Source organism: Schistocerca nitens, chromosome 8 (assembly GCF_023898315.1).
Source record: "Schistocerca nitens isolate TAMUIC-IGC-003100 chromosome 8, iqSchNite1.1, whole genome shotgun sequence".
NCBI classification, from domain to species: Eukaryota; Metazoa; Arthropoda; class Insecta; order Orthoptera; family Acrididae; genus Schistocerca; species Schistocerca nitens.
In genome coordinates this window covers 86,118,281-86,139,379 of record NC_064621.1, presented here as the reverse complement: position 1 = coordinate 86,139,379, position 21,099 = coordinate 86,118,281, and the positions used below count along the sequence as shown (strand labels likewise).

The window sequence follows — 21,099 nt, the reverse complement described above, 5'->3', positions numbered from 1 at the left end:
ATTTAATGTTATAAAGCACTAGTAGTAAATTATTATGACTGGTATGAACTCCAGGGTAATAAATATAAATATTCTTAAATACTAAATGATTTCAGTAAAAAGGTGGTAGGGGAACGCCCCCACTCTTGGTGATACGAGCGTAGCTAGGGGTAGCTGGAGACACAGGGACTGAACAATGGATTGGCCTGTGGAGTGTTGACGTGATCGGACGTGCGTAACTGTGCTCACGCAAAAGCGATTGTGCAACAGCGAAGAGGCGAATATCGTCGCCGTTTGTGGAGTACAACGCGACGAATGGTTGTTGAAGCCGCCTCTATGCCACTGGGGCTGATTGTAAGAGTTCCTGCGCCCAGATTTTATGGCGGACATGCAGTAGCTAATACGAGTGCTACAGCTCGTAGTTCCAGCCGCCATTAAGGGCATGAGGCGTGAAGAGCTGCGTTAGCCACATGCATCTCACCACCAGCACCGACACGTCTACCCAAGGCAAGACTGCTTGCAATTGTTAAGTCGAACTTTGTATACATGTAAAAGGAGAATACCAGTTTTCTTTTATACAAGTGCAGAGAACTGAATATAGCAATGAGTAAAATTACGACGCATGTTGTTCGTTGTAAAGTGTAGTAACCTCAAACATAGAATAGTGAAATCAGACTGAGGCCACCATCGCCTCTTTCATTTACAATTCTTTAGGTTGTAGAATACTTTAGCGTATAAGAATGTTGAAAAGAGCAATGGTCACACCAGAATGAGTCGCCTATTTATAGTTACTTAAATTTTTCAGAGTAACCTTTCAAGTAAAGTCACTTAACTAATTCTATATCAATTGTCCAAAGAGTATTATCCAAAATCATTAAATAAGTTGAAGGATAGCATTTTGTTAACCCAAGTTGCATAAATTGTCTTGGTAGTAATTACCAAGCCAACTCACAGAAATTGAGAGAGTATTTGCTTTGTAGAATCACCTAGAATGATCAGAAATAGTAATATTCAGAATTAAGTTTAAATTCAACTCAAGCTGTTTCACTTTGAAACGAGCCAAAAATTGATTTATTCTTTTGCTCCTTCAGAGCTGGCGACCGTAGTTATAAGTATTTTTAGGAGGATTCGACGGTAAGTCTGCTGCTCTCGTCGTGCTGATAGGATTATCCACTGCTGCTAGCAGTGGTGATTGGATACATAAGCTCACTACCAAGTTAAGTGGGTCAGGTAGGCAGTGTTACCGTGTGAACTGTAGGGCACTGTAGGCCGTGGATCTAACCCGTTCAATCATCACAGCTCTTTGGGAAATAGTCCGGTTAGGAGTGTACTAATCATTAGGCAAATACTGGCGAGTAACGGTCAAAAATGTATACGCAAGTGAATTTAGCAAGGTCCACGTAGCACCTAGTTAATGTGGTGCAATGGCGAGGGTAGGAGTGGAGTAAAAGTGAGCTGAGCTTGTGGCAGCTGTGCTGTATTCAAATATTAACAACGTGAATTCACTACTACCTCTTACCATTAGGACTGAGCTATTTACGGTTAAAATACGTAGCAGTAAGCGCAAAGGCGTGACAGCTACAAGTCCGTATTGGTTTTATAGATACGGAATTAGGAAGCGGGTCATTCCGTCAGTGGAGGGGGTTAAAACAACCGAGTCAGTTGAGAACATACCCCAATTACTGATGGAAAGATTCGGCGGTTCGGTCGCAGTATATTGGTAAAATTCTTACACCTTAAGAGACAAAAGAAACGACGTGCAGCAAAGGAATTATCTGAACGGGATGGAAGTCGGTAGATGTGATGTACAGTTACAGGAAAATAAATTATTAATTTTTCAGAAACATTGCATGATTTACTCAGGAGAAAGAGGTTCACAAATCGAGCATGCCAATGACGCGTTGGTCCACCTCGGGCCTTTGAGTAAACAATTATTTGGATTGCCACTCATTGGTGGAGTTGCTGGATGTCCTCTTGAGGGGTATCGTTCCACATACTGTCCAACTGTCGCGTTAGATCGCCAAAATTCCGAGAATGCTCCAAACTTTGTCAGTTTCGGAGAGATCCGGCGACCTTGTTAGCCGAAGTAGGGATTGGCATGCACAAAGACAAGCAGTAGAAACTCTCGTTGTGTGCGGGCGAGCATTATCTTGCTGAAAGGTAAGCCCGGGATGGTTTGCCATGCAGGGCAACAAAACTGGGCGTAGAATAGCATCGACGTACCGCTGAGCTGTAAGGGTGCCGCGGATTGCAACCAAAGGGGACCTGTTATGAAATAAGTGGCACTCCAGAACTTCACTCCTGGTTGTCGTGCCGTATGGCGGGCTACAGCCATGCTGGTACCCCACCGCTGCAAGGTCGTCTCCAAACACGTATATGGATTGGAATCTCTTTGACTGGAGCAGAAGTGTCACCAGTGATGCGTCCCGCTTCGAACTGAGAACTGACGGCGGGCGAAGACGTGTCTGGAGATGCTCCGAACAGCGGTGGGATGCCAGCCTATTAGTGAAGCAATTTCTTAGATTACGCTTTCAAGGACGTGATATACTACAACAATTTCTGATTTCGTAGGACACACAAGATGCGAAAGTTTATCAGTTGTATCAAAAGAAACCCAACAGAGTTGAAACGTATGTTGGAAGCATTGTTGCTACAGAGAGGTTTATGAAGCCTGTCCTTTCAGGACCTCTCTCATAGGACGATAAAGAATTGGATGTAGATAGGCAGCGAGTGCGGTGACACAGTGCACTAGCAAGCCGGAGAACACGGGATCGAATCTCGGTCAGACCATCGAGACCTGCGTTCTCCATTGCTTCCGTAAATCGCTTTAGGTGATTGTCAGGTTCGTTCCCTTGAAAAGGATTTCCTTTCGCATCCTTATCCAACCCGAGCTTCTGCTCCATCCGTTATTGTGTTATCGTACACAGGAAGTGGAACCGTAATCTTCACCTTCTTTTTTAAAAAATCCCGAAGTAGGCATCTAATCATGAGAAGGGCAGTTAACTTCACTGCTGTGCCACTTTTGTATTGTACTCAAAAATGCCGGCCGCGGTGGTCTAGCGGTTCTGGCGCTGCAGTCCGGAACCGCGGGACTGCTACGGTTGCAGGTTCGAATCCTGCCTCGGGCATGGGTGTGTGTGATGTCCTTAGGTTAGTTAGGTTTAAGTAGTTCTAAGTTCTAGGGGACTTATGACCTAAGATGTTGAGTCCCATAGTGCTCAGAGCCATTTGAACCATTTTCTCAAAAATATTAACATGGGCTGAAATCTATTGATTTGTTTCTTTCCACGTTCGCGATTACGCGATTTCCCTTGTCACTTACTCCACTATTTTCTACTCGAAATTTTCCGAATCTAACGAGCCTGTGGGTACAACTACATCAGCAAACAATAAGACTTTGAATGTATCTCTCCTGTCTTCTAAAATAAGTCATAACGATATTCCCACAGAAGCGCTGAAATATGTATGACACGATATAATGTAACGTCAACAGCGTGGCCGATTGAGACAAACCATGATGTAGGAAATCGGGAGGACTGTTGCAAAGAATCCATCGGACATGAGGTTGATGTGATTTAGAGAAATAATGAAAAACCACCGTCAGGGTGCCCGTACGAGGGTATGAATCCGGTTCCTCATTAATACTCGCTCAACTTGTTAGCCACTACGTCAGCATGGCGAGTAATATGCCGCAATACCCATATAGAAAACTGTATTTTCCATCGTAAAACTCTGGCATTATCATATTATTATACTTTGTAGCTCGAGCATTTCACAACTTGATCATTTGTAAAGGCTGCCTGTTCATTTTGACCACCCCAAATATCTTTTTGTCCACAAGCAAATTTAAAAAAATCGGTGAAGCAAATACTGTTTGTCTACGAAGGGAACATTAACCACAATGACTGCCTTTCTCGTGACTTTGTTCGTTACGAAGATATAAAAAGCAATACGTCTTTTCCAGATACTACCCTATATTTTTTATTTGGTAGTCACTTCTTTCCCTCAAGTAGTTTACAATACCATATCACACGTATTCGCATGAACATGACGTTATTAAAAACATAACACAAAACTGACATTCACTCTCCGGTGCTAGAACACAGTACAGTAACTTATCTGCCTGCTGCAGTTGACATTTAACAAATGAAAACACAAGAAAAGTGCACATCGATGTCATATGTCGACGGTTTTTGTTAGTACAAAATAGACCAACGAGGCGCAAGCAGAAATCACAGTCTAACATAACAGTCGCGACACTCACTACTGTAAAAGTTGTTAACGTTTGACAGCTGGAGCGACACTAGCGCTCCAAGCGGTGAGAAAGGAGAACGTCACATGCGTTTCTAAACATAGTGTTTGTTTTGCATCCCTTTCCTGCGTATTTTAGGAAATATTTCAATTACTTTCTTGCCTCCAAGAGTTTGTGTAATATCAGACGATATAGATATTTCTAAAAATGCTTCTAAAGTAAGCGCGAGTAGGGATAAAAATCATGAATGCCATGGCAAGCTACAACACATAAGTGAAGAAACACTTGACTTTGGATAGAACTGCACCTTGCCACTTTGATATCAAAACATTATAAACACACAGATTCACTCGTAAGAAGTACAGACTTGTACCACTAAGTGCATAAGGGATCGGCGCCCTAATTGTCGTTCCGTAGGCCTACTGTGTTTTAGTCACTTTTGCCTGTTGCCACATTATGCTATTTTAAGTGGGACAAGCAACTGCCAACTAGTGGGAGATATATGCTGTGAGTGCAAACCCTAAGACCTCAAAGCCAATAACACTGTCATAAGTGCTGTCGTATGTTAAATTTGTCATTAGAGACATTTCATGCAATGATATATTCACTAGTTTATCAGTATCGGAGAAATGCTGTACCTTCTGCTTTAAAAGGTGGAATGTATTGTCAGCTATACACATTTCATTTGTATGGCGTCCACATACCTCTGTAATGTACGTAATAATGGAAGCATAAAACATTCTGACGAAAGCTGTCTGCCTGAGTGCTGTAATATATAATCAATTTTGAGCAAGCAACTTATTTTCCTCTTTCTATCTTACAGCTTGTACCTCCTTCAATGGCATTCCAATCTGGCTTAACAACAAGTGAAGGGCATCTTTTTGTACATACCAGGGGATCCTATAGTCTTCGCAATTTGTTTGTCCTTCTTCACTTGATCCTTCCTATGCAGTTTCTGTTGCTGTCAGTGCTAGGCACTTTCCTTGTCCCGTAATAGTTTTGCACGAAGTCTAGTCATCTGCAGATTCTGACACTTCACACGCTTTTGCAAGGCACGAACAACTGCACTTAATCTAAACACTTCATCGTCAAAGCAGGTCTGTGTTGACGATTCAGATGAATCTGGCACTGATATATGAAGACCTGAACTGGCTGCTTCTTTGCCATAGGACTGTTTTACAGCTTTAGACGGATTGTCGAAACTTTGTGGCAGTTTTCTCTTCATCGTCAGTTGAAGTGGCTTATTCGGGATGTAAAACAGTGTGGGTACTGCATTTCTCACGATTTTATTACTGTAGTCTTTCATGAACTGCTTTTGTTCGAAGTGTGGCGAACAAAAATTAACATTATTATCAAGGTAGATAGGATCCTTTTTCATAAGATTGTCTCGTCTGCTATTCACTAGCCATTTTCTGTTCCTAAAACGAAACATTAATCATTAATCCACATGTAGTTTGCAAGCGAATCGTAACGATACAATTTTAGTAACATGATGGCATATATCTCTAAGGGTCCTTAAGAAACGTAAAATAAACATTGTTCAGACCAAAATAAACAACTACTATTCGCTTTCGCTTTCACGATCGCACCGAACTCACAGTTTTACTTTCTGGACGCTTGGCGCGCTGCTGGGGCAGTAGACAACAAATTCGAGACGATACTTCGCGACTGCTACGTTAGACTGCAGTAGAAATGCTGCTTATCTGTGGAGAACATAAGTTAGCGTAACAGTAACGATCGATGTGCATTTTCCTTGTGCTTTGAATCGTTTACTGTCTATTCCAACCGGCGGACGGGGTAAGTTACCCTAGACAGCTTCACTATGCGCCAGCACAGGAGATTAATAGTCAGTTGTGTGTTACCTTTTTAATAGCGTCACGTGGTACATGTTATACGTTTCTGAACACGTCCTCAGAAGAGGAAGTGCATTACCGAATAAACAGGTAGTATCCTATTTAAAAACAGGCATACTTCTGTTCGTATCTTCGTAACGAATCAAGAGTTAAAACTATTAAAGCTTTTTAAATAAAACAAACTTTATTAACATTCTACGTCTTCATTCCCCTTATGTATGTGTTTTCAGCTCTCTGCCACTACTGGGCGCCGGATTATTCCGTGTAACATAGCGGTGTTAACATTTTGCCGTCCGCACATCTCGTACAAATTTATTCGCTTGGCGCCGGCAGCGCTAATTCGGATTACTTGGATTGTCGCCGGCCGCTTGTCACCTTTCCGTTGATGACAAGCTTCAAACACATTGACCTTTGCGCGCTTTAATTTTCCAGAAATCCTTTACTTTCTAGTATCGCTCCACAAACTCGAATTTTCTTTTCAAGTAACTTCTCTGCAAGTTCTACACTGTTATAATAATTATCCATACGGATATGATGCCACTTTCTATCAGAAGGTGTCAATAGTTCCATCACTGTTTTTGCTAAAGGCTGTCCAGCGCCGGTATATATATCTTGAATGAGGAAATGAATCCCGCACTCGAATCACACAGCATCCGAATGAGTACGCCGTATTTCGTAATTTTCGACGGATTATAAACTTTAAAATTTAACGTCCACGCCACAGTATCATCCTTTCATCATCTGCGATGTTTTGACTTAAATTAAATGTTTCTTTAAACTTTTTGGAAAAATAATCAATTACGAATTGCACTTTGACAAGTCGGTCGGCATTATCTGGTTTATTGTTGCTGTCGGAAAAATGTAAAAATGATAATATTTGTCTGACTCGTTTGTGGGACACCGTTTTCCGAAATATCGGTGTGTCTGTCAACGGATTCGTTGACCAATAATCATCGATCCTTGCTTTTCTTTCAGTTCCAGTAACGACAGCTAGCCAAACCATTTTCTACGTTCGGTTCCCGTAACGTCGACAAATCTGGCATTTTTTAAAATCCACTTTCCTTCTATTGCAATTTTGACTGTAGTACTTGTTGGTTTCGTTGCTAATATATCCAAGTAGTCCGTTCCCAATACACAATTCTACGATATCCTCGACGCTCTACTTATCTTTGGGAAATATGTTTGGACCCGGCGATCCTTTATTATTGGTCCTCGGTAAATCAAAGTCTGACCACTGTGCACTGTCTTCTTCATCTGATTCAGCCGAATCAGTTGGCAACCGTAGTGTTCGCCGAATTCTTCTTGGACGTATTTCACTATCTTCCTACGATTCTGCTTCACTTTCATTTTTTTGATACCCAATGTCTTCTTCCCAATCGGCCAAGTCGTTCGGAACGTCAGACATGACGTCTGCGCATTCATCGTAAATAATCCTAGTCTCTTTCGTCAAAAAAAAAAAAAATGGTTCAAATGGCTCTGAGCACTATGGGACTCAACATCTATGGTCATCAGTCCCCTAGAACTTAGAACTACTTAAACCTAACTAACCCAAGGACAGCACACAACACCCAGCCATCACAAGGCAGAGAAAATCCCTGACCCCGCCGGGAATCGAACCCGGGAACCCGGGCGTGGGAAGCGAGAACGCTACCGCACGACCACGAGATGCGGGCAGTCTCTTTCGTCCGCCATGATGAAAGGTCACAGGTACTTATAAAAACAGAAAACTTGTTGACGTGTGTAACTTATTGTTACTTAAACAAAACACCAACAGAATGCAAAAGATACTAAAGTGCTGTCGCCGCCACTGCGCGATACTATGCTCACGACACCACTGTGGTGTCGCCGGCCACTGAGCGATACTGTGCACACGACACCACTGTGGTGTCGCCGGCCACTGAGCGATACTATGCACACGACACCACTGTGGTGTCGCCGGTCGTTGAACGCTATTTCGCGCACGACACCACTGTGGTGTCGCCGGAAGGCAGAGTGTTAATGTAACTATTTTGGTGCGCGAGAAACAGCGTGCTGTAATCGAGTTTAGAATTCGAACAGTTCGACCGCACATGGAAAACCTTGTCCTCAGTATGACAATGTCAGACAACATACTAACGCTGAGACGTCTGCAACAAGCCGACGCCTTGGGCTGGCTGTCATAGATCACTTTGCAAAAACTCCCGATTCGGCCCCATACAATTTTCATCTATTTCCGGAACTTAAAGAACGCCTTCGAGGGCTTCACCTTTAGAGTGATGAAGCTATGCAAGCAGAGTTGAAGTTTTGGACCCGTCAACAAAATTCAAACTTTCTACAGTAACGGTATCGACAAACTGCTCTCTCATTGGGAGGAATGTGGTCGTCGACAGGGTGACTATGTTGAGAAATTAACATGTAGACATGAAGAATAAAGACGTAGAACGTTAACAACATTTTTTTTTTAATTTAGAAAAGGTACAAGAATTTCCACATAATAATTCTTAGGCATTACTTTTCAGCACACCCTCGTACTTGTACATTTACCGGACAGATAAATTTGTTTCAGAAACAACCTTCGCTTCAAAACGATTTTCAGAAGTGAGTAATACTGTTTATCTGTTCCATTACCGCTATAGTTGCTGCTTCATGATAGTTGTGACAAAATAATGAAGAATTCTGGTCCTATTCCCACAGTGCAGTTAGTTTAGGGGTCTCAGGAAATAATGTCACCACACTTAATTCTGATTTGTGCATACACAGCAGATACTCACCACGTACTTGCAACATTAATTCTATTAATTTTAACCTTAATTATATTAATTATAAAGTATCAACAAAGTGAATAATCGAAGGCATAGCAACTGAACAGCTGTTCACAGTATCAAGTTGCAGGTAGTTTTGGCACCTGTATCAGAATTGTTTTCCTCTACGATTCTTTCATTTTTGGAAGACACAAAATAAGATGAGAAGAGCAATGTCATGTTTTCAAAGATTCTTCCGTTGCTGGAGGGGAGATTCCTTCAATGCTGTACAGAAGACTTTAGGAATGAGAAAAGTAAAGTTAAATTGAAATTTCCTCATCTACCACGACAAAAAATTTATTGAGTAAATTTCGACTTTCTTTCTGTTCTGGCTCAGAGTTTCCCTTCTATTTCACAGTATAACAGAACAAAATAAACAAGCCATTGTCTTCTACAATAACTGAGGCATATTCCAATATTTATTAATACCTGCACCTTACATGACTTAAAATACTCCGCAGATGTGTAACCGGAGTGAGAATATTGATTCAAAGTTGTCAGCAAACTTACCTGCTAAGACAGGAATAAACCTATAAAAGAAATAATATATTAATTCCAAGAAAAGATTTTACACTCCCTTACTATTTTTAGCAAGAGGCTTGCTTGAATGGTCCACGCGATTGTTTACGCCATTACAATTACTTTATGTAATGTTTATTCGTAGCTACTGTATGAAACAGATTTGCTCCCTCTTACTCCGCCTACAGTTTTTTCAACACGAAGTACTAGGTATTTGCTCCATCCAGCTTACTAACTACAGCAGCGGTGCTTAACGTATGTTCGCGAACCTGCATGTAAGGGTGACTCGACAGTAGGACATAAATAAAACACCGTATTTGCTGTTATTTGCTTTATTGTGCCACATCATTTTTTTAAATACAGCTGTAGATTGCATTTGTAAATAAAAGTTTCTTAGTTATGAGTTTGGCAACTGGCGTTATTTCTGTTCAGTGAAACTGTTATCAGAGGTTCAAATCTACAATTATCTTCACAGTTGATGAAACATTTCACTACGCTCTGTGTTTTTGAGTCTGTCTGGAATTTTTTTTTCGCGAATACTGTCTCCCTCCTCTGCTCCTGCCCTGACGTTTTACAACACTCTGCGATATTTCTCACGCTTTCTGTTTATTATCGGAGGGTAAGTGAGCAAAATCACTTTGAGGCCGAAGATACGTGTATCATGGTCGCGGCCAACGCAGTAAAATGCTGAAATAATAAGCAAATAGCTTGATAAAAGGCATAGGTGCAGGTCAGAGGTGGTTTTGATGTCACATCGGCACGTATGGTTCTCTCTTAAAAATATATTTGGTTAATATGTGACAGTAATAGAGGGAGGAGCTGTTCTCGTCGAGTGTTAGTGTTGCAGAAGTCAGGTTACGCGAAGCTCTCGTTTACAAAGCGTACACGCTGAAGTACACGACGTGAAAGTAAAACGTTCGGTATTTTTGCTGAAAGATAGGGAGAGTTGGATTCAGCTACCTGATAGTACTCCTTTCTTTCACCGCACTGATACGATTCCATCGCGAATTGTTAGTGTGCTGATTACTGCAAAATCCTGCGTGATGTTTGCATATTGAACTAATGGGACGAATCATTACTGATAGCAGAAATGGAAACTAGTACCTGAGTTGTAAAAATTGAGGAAAACGTGCCGAGAGGGATTGGCGTAGTCCGTCTGCATGCGGGGCTCGGTGCTGAAAATCAGATTAAATATTTACTAAGAATTTTTTTTTTCTACAGACTTTAATACTGTGTGCGGCTTTGTGTTATAGCTAGAAGCCATTGAGACACACTGCGCTACAGGTGGGAAGGGTCTCAGATGTTTGTGTACAGAATGCTAATGAAAAACGGTATAAGGGAGTTCTTAGTTATTGTCATCTACATTGATAATTGACATTAGTGGAACATACTTGGTGCAATGGATATAAGTGCAGATACATTTAGTGCTGATACATTTTGCTGGTACTTTAATATGCTCACACATCAACGTGTTGGTTGTACTTTTTCTGCATGGTCATACTGCGCTGCTAAGTGGACTACAGCGGTCGGTATTGATTAACAGTTCTGCGTCCACGCGCCCACACATCATCACCTGGCCTGCTACCCAGGGGAAAATTAACATTAATAACTTGCTCTTGTCATACATACCTGGAGGTACTAACCAACCTAAATGGTTACTATACCTAATGGCTACAATTAGTAGTATGGAAATGACGAAAATATTGCATTCAGTACACTGTCGTCACTCACCAATAGAAATATCTGCACTTGTACACGTTACATCCTGTATGTATATATATACGATATGAACAATAGTTTTTCAGTTTATGACGACAATGTTTGGACATGGTATGCTTCGTACCTAAACAAATACGCCATTTCTCAGTCAGCAAATTCCATCGTCCCAACTGGTCAGCAGTAGGACTTCTGAGATGTGTTAGAGTGTCTGTTATTCATAATTGCGAAAGAGAAGTGAGAGTGTGTAATCTGATGACAGTGCATAGCCAACTGGTATACAGCTGCACCGACGTCGCACCTTTTCTTGGAGAGATTGCTACCGACCGAGTAAAATACGGTGACCATGAGGGACACTGGGGAGAGGTTTGTGGTTTGAGGCAGCTTAGTGTTCAACAGCTGCAGTTTAATGGCTCTCAACCCAAAGGCCTGGAACGTGCTTCCGCCGGGTTGAGCTCGTCTGTACTGGCGTGCCTTAGCCATCTCATCTACCAAAGTTATGAAGATACAGCATACGAATACTGCTGCGGCAGAGGCAGCTCCTAGGGGGAATTCCGAGCATAAGAAGTGCATCTGCGCGCAGCCAAAGCGTGGATAGACGTGGTGGGCGAAATGAAACTGGTCCAGGAAATATTTAGTGCTCGTTGAGACAGGCAAAGAAACTTACTTCATCCCCACCCACAGGAGGTGATGTAGGTTGGGTCGCAGGTCTCAACGTGCATGAAATGATCATTTTGCCCACTCTGTAGTTGGAGGGAAGGGCAGAGTTAACGTACATAGATGAGGAGGCGTGTGAAATTGCTCGGGGAGGGCACAGCTATTATATATAGACAAAGAGGTGTAGACAGCAAAGGAGTGACCAGTGGGTGCGGCGCCACTATTATGGCTTCACATGCTGAGTGATGATCGATTCCAGAGAGGATGTGGCAGCGAATCAAACGGCTGAGCGAACGGGCACTGGTCGCGTTAGTCGAGGGGCAGCTGGTAGTCGAAGATGGAGTCGATGTCGCAGTCCGGGTAGAGGAGGTCGCAGTCCTGGGCGGCGGCGTCGGCGTCGCGGCGCCGGCGTCGGTGCGCCTCGTCGTAGTGTCGCATGTCGGCGCCGTCCAGGTCCCGCCCGCGAGCCTCCGGCAGCCTGGAAGGTCACCAGCGCGTCACGAACCTCACAGAGCTCTTATCGTAGACGAACATTGTTCAGTAGGTACTTATCTACCGTATATCGCTAAACAGCTTAAACGTTGAACCGACAAGTTGCTCCCAGGCACAACAGCGATAATTTGATTTACAGTATTTCATATAATTATCAACCGAATCTAAAAATCTAAATTCTGTTATAATCTTACGTTAGAGCTTTAAGACAATAAGATTAGTATTACAGTGAGAAACTGCATTTCTGTTTGAGACAGCCTACCACATGGGGCGCAAGTTACCCAAACTACATTCATCCACTAGTTGAGAACGAGAGTATTTATCCACTTCCAACAAACTATATACATAATTTCAAACTTTTTCGATAATTTTTCTCGCTGACGTTCTCCCCCCTCCCCTTCCCCCCCTCCCCACACAAGGAACGAAAGAAAAAAGTATCTATCAAACACCACGTTTTTCGCCCTTTATGCAGTAAAATTTCAGCATCATACATAACCTTTTAATTTATTACTTATTTGCTAACAACTCTACATGAAATACATTTTTCAGACTCTTTGTACTTATGTATGTATACGAATGAATGCACGTACAAACTCATATCCTTCGACTCACAGTACACGAGATACGATGTCATAACACTGATTACAATAAAGGAAAGGAAGACAGTACCTGTCCACTGGGCGTTGAAATACATCAATGGGATTTGTCTCTTTCTCGCGAACGTTCGCCTTGACCGCCTCGGTCTTCATTTCCCTCGTGCCAATGGATACAGGTCCATTCATTTACTTACTTATTCAATATTTACGCTACGACGTAATTTATTTTTGCATTACGCATGCTACTCATTTAAGAGATATATTCAGTGTGACATTAATGTAAACTTAAATTTGGTCCTATGTGAATTAGATTCAGGGTCCCATAAAATAAAATAATCGGATATATCAAATATATTAGCTAAAATCAATAGACTAAACGAATCAGAGGCACAATTGCTAGATCAACCGTTCGGTCAATTATGTCAGTATGACGTACAGTACTTTCCTTAATCAACAGTAAATAACTTTTCTTCAACAATCAGAGGATAAGCCACTCATCAGTGAACAGTTTCTTGGCTATACGACAGGCTAAAATGAATTTAATCACGGATGAAACCTATAGTTAATAAAACATCCAGCGTGTTCCTACGTAGATTACTATATAATGTGAATCTTTACTAAATAAGCCAATAAATAAATAAATAAATAAATAAATGGACCTGTATACATTACCCCAAGGGAAAACTCTGTAGGATGTATCATACAGAATACGAGTAAAAACTGAGGTGTGTAAGAATAATTATCAGCAGTAACAGTGAAATTCAATTCAACCTTCACTAAACATTTAATAAGTGCAACACATTTAGGAAAGCACTACACATTTATACAAAAGCGTAATGGTTGATGGTCCTCTCTGAAGTACACATGTGAACGCAACAAATAATCAGATGCGTTGTCTCATGGGCTCGTAAGTCATTGGGTTCTCTTAAAATGGGGATAACTTAATGGTATGGAATCACACAAGCGCCTCTCATTCATACTAACACCGCCCAGAAAACAGAAGACAGACTAGAAGAACTGCAACATGCATCACAAATACATACATCCAGTCGACAAGAAGGTTTGCTCCACCGACTGACACAACTTGTAGAACTCAGACCGTGGAACACGACGAGAATTACGATCCTGAGCTCAGATCAGTCGGAAATCCATGTAAGACACAAAACACATGTGCAGGTAATGTAATTTGAGCCCTACCAGTACAGAAGAGGAGCTGGAAACCGACGAGCTCAAGGCTAGTTCGTTTTTCGAACATGTGGTCCAAGACACAAAAGCCAGACCAAGAGATAAATATAAAAATTTCGAACAGTCGGTTAATCCGTGGAAGTAATTGCCTACACAAGTAAATTACCGTGAAATAACTGAAAGATAAATCAGTTCCAAGAACTGAAGGCTCTCCAACCGACGACGAACACTTGGGCTTGAACAGACAAAGACACACGTGCTAACGGGTAGAAATTACAGAATATGTGTGGAACTAACAAAACAGAAGAACTAATACTGCAAGAAACGCAAACCCACGGACATTTACCCTGTAAAACATGAATTCTAAGTGACATTAAGCACAGCTCCCACACTAGGCTCCCATATTCCGAATTTCTGGTAATTAAATCAAGAGTCTAAGCTGTCGACAGGCGCTGATGTACATCAACGGGGACAGTTGAAAATGTGTGCGCCGACTGGGACTCGAACCCGAGATCTCCTGATTACAGGGCAGACGCTTTATCCACCTGAGCCACCGAGGGCACAGAAGATACTACGACTGCAGGGATTTATCCCTTGCACGCTTTCCGTGAGACCCACATTCCCAATTTAATGTCCACACTGCATTCGTAGTGCCGCTGCCCATTACACTCATTACTCGCGGCAGGCAATCTTACCGAGTCTCGTAAGAGTTCGGGCAATGCTTGTGCATCCAGCACAGAAGAAGAAGGTCAATGGCCGGTTAGCCTTACCTATATGAAGATGGTATCTCTTCTTTCGGACAGATATTCTGCATGTTTGCAAAGGTCTGAAGCTGCAAAAGCAACAGGTTAAGACTTCTCTCAGGCTGAAACTTACACAAATTCAGTTGCCATACCTACTGCTGCAATCGAGCACCCACGAATAACCTCTCTTTTGAAAATCTCAGGAACCAGTGAAGAACACCCAAGCCAAATCGGGGTGCACACACATAGAGGAAGTAGTCGGAGGAAGCCCTTTCCGTACCCTGCCAACTTAAAGCACAATAGTGCTTCTACCAGAAGCAACGAAACCTCTTTCTCTGACTCTAAGCTTACTAGATGACGAGAAGTTTATCCTTCACCAGACACTATGAAAACTCAATACATAAACGCATTCACTCGCTCTATCATTCAAAGAGGGTAAGAACTGGAAAGAAGTATAGGAGTACACCGTTAAAACATTATGATCAAGCGTGCGGGAAATGGAAGGAAACAAACACACATCGTAAATCGACTTACACTGAAGCGGCAAAGAAACTGGTATAGGCATGCGTATTTAAACAGAGAAATACGTAAACCGGCAGAATACGGCGCTGCGGTCGGCAACGCCTGTATAAGGCAGCAAGTGTCTGGCGCTGTTGTTAGATCGGTTGTTGCTGCTACAATGGCAAGGTTTTCAAGATTGTAGTGAGTATGAACTTCTTGTTATAGTCGGTGCACGATCAATTGGACGCAGCACCTCCGAGGTAGCGGTAATGAGGGGATTTTCCTGTGAGACCATTTCACGAGTGTACCATGAATGTCAGGAATCCGATAAAACATAACTCCCCGACATCGCTGCGGCCGGAAAAAGATTCTATAAGAACTGGACCAACGGCGACGGAAGAGAATCATTCAATGTGACATAAGCGCAACCCTTCGAATAATTTGCTCCAGGTTTCAATGCTGAGTCATAAAAAAGTGTCAGTGTGGAAACCATTCAACGAAACATCATCGATATGGGCTTGCGGAGCCGAAGGACCTCGTGCACGACGCAAAGCTTTACGCGCCGCCGGAGCCCATCAGCACTGACGTTGGACTGTTGATGACTGGAAACATGTTGCCTGGTAGGACGAGTCTCGTTTCAAATTGTATTGAGCGGTTGGTCCTGTAGGGTATGGAGACAACCTCATGAATACATGGACCCCGCACGTCATGCTGGTGGAGGCTCCGTACTGCTGTGGGGCGTGTGCAGTTGGAGTGACATGGGACCCTTGATGCCTCTAGATACGACTGTGACAGGTGACACGCACGTAAGTGTCCTGTCTGATCACCTGTATCCATTCATGTCCATATCGCATTCCGACGGGATATTCTACCAGTAAAATGTGACACCCCACACGTCCAGAATTGCTACCGAGTGAACTCCCCATACATGAACGTTATTGAGCATATCTGGGATGCCTTGTAACGTGCTATACAGAATAGATCTCCACCCCCTCGTACTCTTACGGGTTTATGGACAGCGCCGCAGGATTCATGGTGTCAGTTCCCTTCAACACTATTTCAGACATTAGTCGAGTCCATGCCAGGTCGTGTTGCGGCACTTCTGACAAGGAAACCTCCCCATCGCACCCCCCTCAGATTTAGTTATAAGTTGGCACAGTGGATAGGCCTTGAAAAACTGAACACAGATCAATCGAGAATACAGGAAGAAGTTGTGTGGAACTATGAAAAAAGAAGAAAAATATACAAACTGAGTAGTCCATGCGAAGATAGGCAACATCAAGGACACTGACAGTTTAGGAGCGTCGTGGTCCCGTGGTTAGCGAGGGCAGCTACGGAATGGCAGTTCCTAAGTTCAAGTCTTCACTCGAGTGAAAAGTTTAATTTTTTATTTTCAGTTTATGTGACAAACTCTTATGTTTTCATCACTTTTTTGGGAGTGATTATCACATCCACAAGAAAATCTAAATCGGGCAAGGTAGAAGAATCTTTTTACCCATTCGCTAAGTGTACAAGTTAGGTGCGTCGACAACATATTCCTGTCATGTGACGCACATGCCGTCACCAGTGTCGTATAGAATATATCAGACGTGTTTTCCTGTGGAGGAATCAGTTGACCTATGACCTTGCGATCAAATGTTTTCGGTTCTCATTGGAGAGGCAGGCCCTTTCGTCTACTAATCGCACGGTTTTGCGGTGCGGTCGCAAAACACAGACACTAAACTTATTACAGTGAACAGAGACGTCAATGAACGAACGTACAGATCATAACTTTGCGAAAATAAAGAAAGAAAAATTTTCAGTGGAGGGAGGACTTGACCCAAGGACCCTTCGGTTCGCAACTACTCATGCTAACCACGGGACCACGGCGCTCCTGAGCACACATTCTCCTTGATATTGCTTATCTTCCACATGGACTACTCAGTTTGTATATTTTGCTTATTTTTTTCATAGTTCCACACAACTTCTTCCTGTTTTCTCGATTGATTTGTGTACAGTTTTTCAAGACCTATCCACTGTGCCAACTTATAACTAAATTTGAGGGGGGTGCCATGGGGAGCTTCCCTTGTGAGTGCTCGCTGGGGCCCTACAAGATATCTGGTGGGTGTACCAGTTTCTTTGGCTCTTCAGTGTGTATGCTTGTAAACTAGATACAGAACGCACATGCTTCCAGGGAATGTATAGCTTTGTGAATGATAATGACACCTTGAGCTGTTGACCCTCCATACCAGTCTGGTTTATGAAATTCCCTTGAAGTACGAGATTCTAAGGACATGTACTTGTTGGTTGATTGCCAGTGACTGTTCAGCAGTCAGCTGTTGTGGTCTGATGAAGGAGTGAGTACTCACGTGAAAATCACCCTGAGGATCTCCTGCAGGAAGGTGCCGGTGCCGGCGACGCGCTGCTCCGCTTCGCACAGGAAGCGGTACACACACGAACGGCCGTCCACGCCGAGGCTGCAAACACACCAAGCGCGTGCTAATAATATAAACAACTTTTAGACCCCTTTGCAAACAAACCTCTCCATAACGACCTCTGAACCTTCATTCCCGCCTCTCCCCAAATGGCAATACCATCAGCAAAAGCAAAAGCACGGAGATCTTAATTTTTTTACACACTTGATATCTCTCATTATTGTGTTCATAAGTCTAATGAAGAGCAACGGGGAACGTGAACCGCCTTGCTGAATATCTCCCTTTGCCTTAACGCATTTTGGTTTTCTACCTCCAACTTCTACACTGCTTAAACAAATTTCATACAAAATGTGAGCTGTTTTAATTAATGAATCAGCAACGTAATATCTGATCAAGCATTCGCATATTTGAGCCCTTGGTACACTGTCAAATGTTTGCTCCAAGTTCAGGAACACTATTATCAGTTCCTCTCATCTTTTGCAATACTTCTCCATTAACTGACGGAGGGAAAAAATGAGTTCTGTCGTTCCATTGTTACTTCTGAGGCCACGCTGTTGTTCCTCTGTCTCTTTCCTAAACAATGGTATTATAATTCCTCTTTCCCAACTATCCGGTACTTTGTTCTCTTTGCGTATTAGCTTTACTAAAATTCCTTGCTAGACATGGTAGCCCTTTTCGTCTATACCACCGTGAGGACTTCGGAAGTCAGAACGACAGTATGCGATGAAGTAAATCTAAATCGTTTCACAACGTACTACATTTATTTGATATTTTTACTGCGGTCTTCAGTCCTGAAGACTGGTCTGATGCAACTCTCCATGCTACTGTGTCCTGCGCAAGCCTCTTCATCTCTGCAACCTGCGTCCACTTGAAATTGCCAACTATACTCAAGCGCTGGGCTGCCACTACAGTGTTTACCCCCACTCCTCTCAACGTTACCAAGATGATGATTCTTCGATTGTTCCAAATTTGTCCGGCAAGTTGAACCGTAAATTTCTTTCCTTCCAGTTTCAAGTCTGTGCCTCTTGATTAGTTATCCGCTTTACCCATCCAGTCTTCAGCATTCTTATACAGCACAAAATTTCAGAAACCTCTGTTCTTTTCTCATTTGAGTTGTCAATCATCCAAGTTTCACTTCGTACAAGACTACACCCGGACACCTACATTCAGAAGAGTCTTCCTAACCTGGTAGAGTTGTATCTTTTTCGGAAACATTTTCCTTGCTATTGTCACTCTGCATTTTATACCTCCCTATTCCTAGCCATTGTCAGTTGTTTTGATCCGCAAATAGCAAAACTCGCTCCTTTCTAATTCCTCCACAATAACCTGTTTTAATCAGACTCCATTCCGTTACCCTTCTGTTAGTTCTGTTGATATTCGTTTATAATCGCTATCACTTCCGTTTAGCTAATATCCCATGTCCTTTGTCGTCTCTGGCAGAAAACCCAAAGAGATTCCGGTCATACAATAAAGCACACCAGTGGCAAGACGCAGTCAATACCTTCACTGCGTGATAACAACGGCGAAGTCACTGATGACAGTGCCACTAACGCGGAGTTGTTAAACACGGTTTTCCGAAACTCCTTCACCATAGAAGACGAAGTAAATATTCCTGAATTCCTGTCAAGAACAACTGCTAAGATGAGAAACACACAAGTAGATATCATCGGTGTAGCAAAGCAGCTTAAATCACTTAATAAAGGTAAGGCCTCCGGTTCAGATTGTATACCAGTGAAGTTCCTCTCAGAGTATGCTGATACAATAGCTCCATATCTAGCAGTTAAATACAACCGCTCGTTCAGAGAAAGATCCGTACCCAGAGACTGGAAAATTGCTCAGGTAACACCAATACCCAAAAAGGGAAATAGAAGTAATCCGCAGAATTACAGGCCCATATAACTAACATCGATTTGCAGTAGGGTTTTGTAACATATACAGTGTTCGAACATTATGAATTAACTCGAAGAAAACGATTTATTGACACACAGTCAGCACGGTTTCAGAAAATATCGTTTTTGTAAAACACAACTAGCTCTTTACATTCGTGAAGTAATGTTATCGACAGGGGATGTCAAATTGATTCCATATTTTTAGATTTCCAGAAGGCCTTCGACACCGTTCCTCACAAGCGTCTTCTAACCAACCTGCGTGCCTATGGAATATCGGCTCAGTTGTGCGACTGGATCCGTGATTTCCTGTCAGAAAGGTCACATTCCGTAGCAATAGACTGAAAGTTATCGAGTAAAACAGAAGTAATATCCGGCGTTCCCCAAGGAAGTGGTACAGGCCTTCTATTACTGCTGATCTATAATTAACGACACAGGAGAATATCTTAGTAGCCCTCTTAGATTGTTTTCAGATGATGCTGTCATTTACCGTCTTGTAACGTCATCAGATTAACAAAACGAATTGCAAAATGATTTAGGTAAGATATCTACTTGGTGCGAAAAGTGGCAAATGTCCCTGAATAAAGAAAATTGTGAAGCTATTCACATGAATACTAAAAGAAATCCGCTAAATTTCGATTACGCGATAAGTCATACAAATCTGAAGGCTGTGAATTCAGCTAAATACTTAGGGATTACAATTACAAATAACCTAAGCTGGAACGATCACATAGATAATATTGTCGGTAGAGCAAACCAAAGACTGCGATTCATTGGCAGAACAATTACAAGGTGCAACAGGTCTATTAAAGACACTGCTTACACCACGCTTGTCCGCCCTATCCTGCCGTATTGCCGTGCGGTGTGGGATCCGCATCAAGTGGGACTGACGGACGACATCGAAAAAGTTCAAAGAAGGGCAGCTCGTTTTGTATTGTCACGAAATAGGGGAGACAGAGCCACACACATGATACGTGAATTGGTGTGGCAATCATTAATACAAAGGCATTTTTCGTTGCGATGGGATCTTCTCACGAAATTTCAATCACCGGTTTTCTCCTCCGATTGCGAAAATATTTTGTTGTCACCCCCTACAGAGGGAGAAATGATCATCACGATAAAATAAGAGAAATCATGGCTCGAAAGAAAAATTTAAGTGCTCGTTTTTCCCAAGCGCCGTTCAAGAGTGGAACGGTGGAGAGACAGCTTGAATGTGGTTCATTGAACCCTCTGCCAGGGACTTTATTGTGAATAGCAGAGCAATCACGTAATTGTAGATGTAGATGTTACTAGCTGAGAAACCCTTCATTACCCGGGTATTTACTTAGCCATTTTCTATTAGAAACGAAAACAAAAAATGAACTGTATTAGTAGTATAAATTTCATTTCCACGTATTAGTGGAAACACCTTGCGAATTATGAAACAGTCGTACAAAAAAATACACATAATGTTCAAATATCCAAGTACAGGTGCTTCGTGTACCAACAACATGATTTTGTAAACGTTCCTATGGCAGCTATGATCA

At 42.4% G+C, this 21,099-nt stretch overlaps 1 protein-coding gene across 1 annotated transcript in view; it reads right to left on the bottom strand.

The window, feature by feature from the left end:
* Nucleotides 1–12,065: 12,065 nt before the first annotated feature.
* The window catches only part of LOC126199405 (uncharacterized), a 46,025-nt gene continuing 36,991 nt past the window's right edge, over nucleotides 12,066–21,099 (bottom strand). The window contains exons 3-4 of the mRNA XM_049936324.1: nucleotides 17,622–17,729; nucleotides 12,066–12,234 (exon numbers count right to left, since the gene is read on the bottom strand). Coding sequence (XP_049792281.1) covers nucleotides 12,066–12,234; nucleotides 17,622–17,729 — 277 coding nt within the window. The remainder of the gene's footprint in view (nucleotides 12,235–17,621; nucleotides 17,730–21,099) is intronic.